The 3,929-nt window shown below is 45.0% G+C and overlaps 1 protein-coding gene across 1 annotated transcript in view; it reads left to right on the plus strand.

Annotated features, from left to right (window-relative positions):
• Nucleotides 1–670: 670 nt before the first annotated feature.
• The window catches only part of LOC105889311 (5'-AMP-activated protein kinase subunit gamma-1), a 63,972-nt gene continuing 60,713 nt past the window's right edge, over nt 671–3,929 (plus strand). Inside the window, 1 exon segment of the mRNA XM_031583760.2 lies at nt 671–850. Coding sequence (XP_031439620.1) covers nt 797–850 — 54 coding nt within the window. The 5' untranslated portion in view covers nt 671–796.

A 3,929-nucleotide genomic window follows, 5' to 3' on the forward strand; every position in this document is an offset into this window, starting at 1 on the left:
AAATGTGGCGATGTCATCCAGGAGTGTGTCAGGTTCATGTTTCACATGAAAACCGGTTTACAGTACTTTACCTATTTCCCAGAATTTCCCGCCTCTGTTGCCATGTGTCTGACAGAAAGAATGTGTGTGTGTGTGTGTGTGTGTGTGTGTGTGTGTGTGTGTGTGTGTGTGTGTGTGTGTGTGTGTGTGTGTGTGTGTGTCAAAAAGGAAAAGGTAAATGAAACAGGAAGCATTCATCACTGGGGATTCTGCTTTAGAGATGTGTGGATTCCCTAAAGTTTTCTAGGCCAGTTTTCTTAGGAACATGTAATGCCTGTGACACCATAGTTTCTGTACTCGGTTGCTGTTGATCTCAGAACAGTCTTAACATCGGCACTGAGCACAGAAGGCCCCAGGCTCTTCAGGGGATTCAGAAACCTTTATCTAATAAGGTAGGTTAGCTGGACTGACTATGATTCCTGTTTTTAAATGACAGAGAGTGTCTAACAGCTGTAATTATGTCTCTGTACATTTAGAGACTTGTTTTTCTCCATATTAAATAGTGAACGTGTTATTTGGTAGTAAGATTAGTAGGACATGTCAAATGGGTTTGGTTTTAATTGAACTTGTGTTCGTTGCAATGTATATCATCCTGTCAAATTCAGGCACATTATTATCTCAGCGACATGCCATACATTATCTGTGAATCTTGTAATCTTTTCTCTTCATGAGCATTGTTGTTGCTGTTGTTGTTGTTGTTGATATCTTCATCAGTATTATTGTTGTTGTTGTTGTGTAGGACCTGAGCTCATTTGCCATGCCCTTCCTGGAGGGGGATACTGAGCACTCGGACAAGGGCGCTATACACAAGGTACCGTGCCACAACACGACACAACACCTGAAAAAACACAAACCTAGCTAAAACATTTCATAGCATAAGCTTAAACGTTGTGCTTAATGTTCTGCAATACAAACTAATTGTCAAGAGGTTTTATTCTGTTTTTGCAATTTTCTGAACAAGACTTTATGACTATTACATGGTTTCCAAAAGGTAATCTATTTGATCAATAGTCATTGATTTTTCACTATGAAATTGATATTCAGAGATAAAAACAAATAAATCAATTACCCTAATCACAACTGATCATTTAGAGAGATAAAGTTGCATTTGATTGGATGACCCAGCCACAGGATGATTAGCTTCAGGGATGACATCATCTGAGCCCTCAAGCCTGCCAACTTGATTTTCTGACCTAAGAAAGCTGATTCCTGCTGCAGTACATTCTTGAGGGTGTGTGTGGGGGGGGTGGGTCTGGGTGTATTTGTATGGACTGTATGTATGTGTGTGTGTGTGTGTGTGTGTGTGTGTGAGTGCGTGTGCGTGTGCGTGTGCATGTGCGTGTGCGTGCGCGCGTGCGTGCGTGCGTGTGTGTGTGTATGCAAAAGAGAGAGTAGAAAGGGCACCTCGTGTGTGACTGGCACACCTCCAATGTCATGTGAAACACATCTAGATCAAAACGCATTGATCTTTTCCTTTGGTTTAAAGTGACACTTTTCCCACAGACAAGCATACCGTATTACACACACACACGCCCTTACAAAACACACAGAGAGCTTTCTTTTTATCCCCTAACCTGTGGCACTGTTTCATCTCCTACTGCCTCATCAATTGACATTCAGAGCTCAAGCGTCTCTCTCGTCTCTAAGGCTGGATCTTGCTGGGTCATGATCTGGATGGCTACCTGGCAACCGGCTCTCGCACGTGCTCAGTGACAGTGCTCTTCTTCTGGCGTCTCAATGAGAACCATCATTAGCTGTTGAGAGCCTTCTATATAGCCTCCTCCTGTTGGCAAGTCTTTATTTGAACCATTATTAGCTGTTGAGAGGCTTCTATATAGCCTCCTCCTGTTGGCAAGTCTGTTAGGTTTGGATCATGTGGTGTGCCATAGTATGTGTGTACCTTCAATACTCACTCAGACACCGGATTCATTATCTGTAAGGAGTGAATAGACAGAGACATTATGTCAATGGGCCCTGGGTAAATGCATGGTCGGCATCTCTCCCCTGCATGAGAATAGTGTTTGGACGTGAGTCACGTTCTGTTTTGGCTGGCTTCCTCATTCTTCTCCTTGAGCCACCAAGGACGGCCAGATTCAGAGAGTTACGGTATAACACACAGGACCGGCGATCAATCAGCGTCGCCTGGGCTGGAGACCAAGGCCGTAGAGAGCTAGATAAATGGACTGATAGCTTGCACAGAAATGGAACATGTAGATTGTATTTTTCTTTGTTTTTCTGTCTCAGAAACAGGCGTTTTTAATCTCCAAAGTTGTGTTTACAAAATACTATAGAGATGCCAGGACTGTCTGTGAGGTTTTCAATTTAGTAAACATGTGTGTGTGTGTGTGTGTGTGTGTGTGTGTGTGTGTGTGTGTGTGTGTGTGTGTGTGTGTGTGTGTGTGTTTGTCTGAGTGAGTGTTTTTTTTTCTGTTACAACAGAAAAAGGAGAGAGAGAGGGGGAGAGAGAGAGAGAGAGAGAGAGAGAGAGAGAAAGAGAGATAGATAGAGAGAGAGAGAGAGAGAGAGATAGAGATAGAGATAGAGAGAGAGAGAGAGTTAGTGTACATGGACAGTGTGCACATGAAGTTATTAGTGTGTTGTCTCTTTCTCCATGGAAATAGCTTCAAATGTGGTACTCAGCCAAAACACGGAAACAATGTAATTTAAAAATGGTGTGTCAGCATGTTCCCCGTAGCACTGGGAGGAGGGGGGACGCACCCCAAACACAGAGGAGCAGGACAGCCTTCTCACGTGCCTCTCTGAAAGGGGCGTGTAGGTAAACAAAAACACGGAAATTCACCAGCATCCATTTGACCCCCTCATGGTGCCCAGTATAAAGACTCTACGCTAAACACAGCTTATGCAACACGACTGTTTGACACCTCTGGTAATGACGAAAGTTAAGCCATTTTATACCCAGGCTGTTCACTGTTTTGCAAGTCCACACAAGGCTCTCTCTCCCCAAGGTAGTACATGAACATAGTTCTGATGGTGACTGGCATAATAACATCTAAGTTGGGTCTTGCCTTTGCATACCTCTGAACAGATAGTTCACGTAAGTTCATGGAAGGGCAGGCTGCCACCGGCCCACATCATTTTAATCACAAATCTTCACTGTGTCTCTGTGTATTCATATCAGTTGACGGCTAAAGTATTTGCATACATTCACGCCTAAATATGTATTTGGCCTCTCCCTCCCGCCGTAGTACATATCCCTGTAATAGCAGAGGGGGTGTGGAGAGAGGGGTGTGGGGATGACGGCAGTTTGTTTTTGGTGTGCCAGAGGTACGGCCAGCCCCCCGGAGCTTGTGTTTATGACCCACTGACCGCCTCCCCCAGCTCTGGCCCATACAAACCGGGCCGATCGGTGGGTGGCTCTGGTTGTGCAAACACTCCTCCTGCCCTGCTCTGGCTGTTTGCACAGAGCCAAATTCCACTCGGGGCACGGAGGAGATATCAAACTCTGAGCCTGGCACAGTTCTTATCCAACCACTGGCTCAGGTCCGATGGGCCGCTCTGTTTGTTCTGGCTGCTGTGGAACACGTTGGCTCGGACTTAATCAGCTACACAAGCTGCTGGAATAATAGCAGATGTTGCCTCGGGTTCCCATTATGAATTCAAAACAGTGGCCCTTTCACCGGCATAATATTTCATTAGGCCTCCGTTTAATACCTTGCATCAGTGAAGACAATGAAGAATGAGCTGTTTAGTATGTGAGGGCAGGTCCTGTGTCGGTGGGTGGCCACTGTGAAATGTCTTGTAAATATGCATGCAGATTCAACTGCACTGTTGGAGGGGCGATGATGCTGTATCCGTAGGGCTAAGAGGGAGACATGTCTGTCTGTATCTAGAGTCTTTGATTTGGTAACTGGGATTGATTAAGACATGCA

This window comes from Clupea harengus, chromosome 17 (assembly GCF_900700415.2).
Source record: "Clupea harengus chromosome 17, Ch_v2.0.2, whole genome shotgun sequence".
In the NCBI taxonomy this organism is placed as follows: domain Eukaryota; kingdom Metazoa; phylum Chordata; class Actinopteri; order Clupeiformes; family Clupeidae; genus Clupea; species Clupea harengus.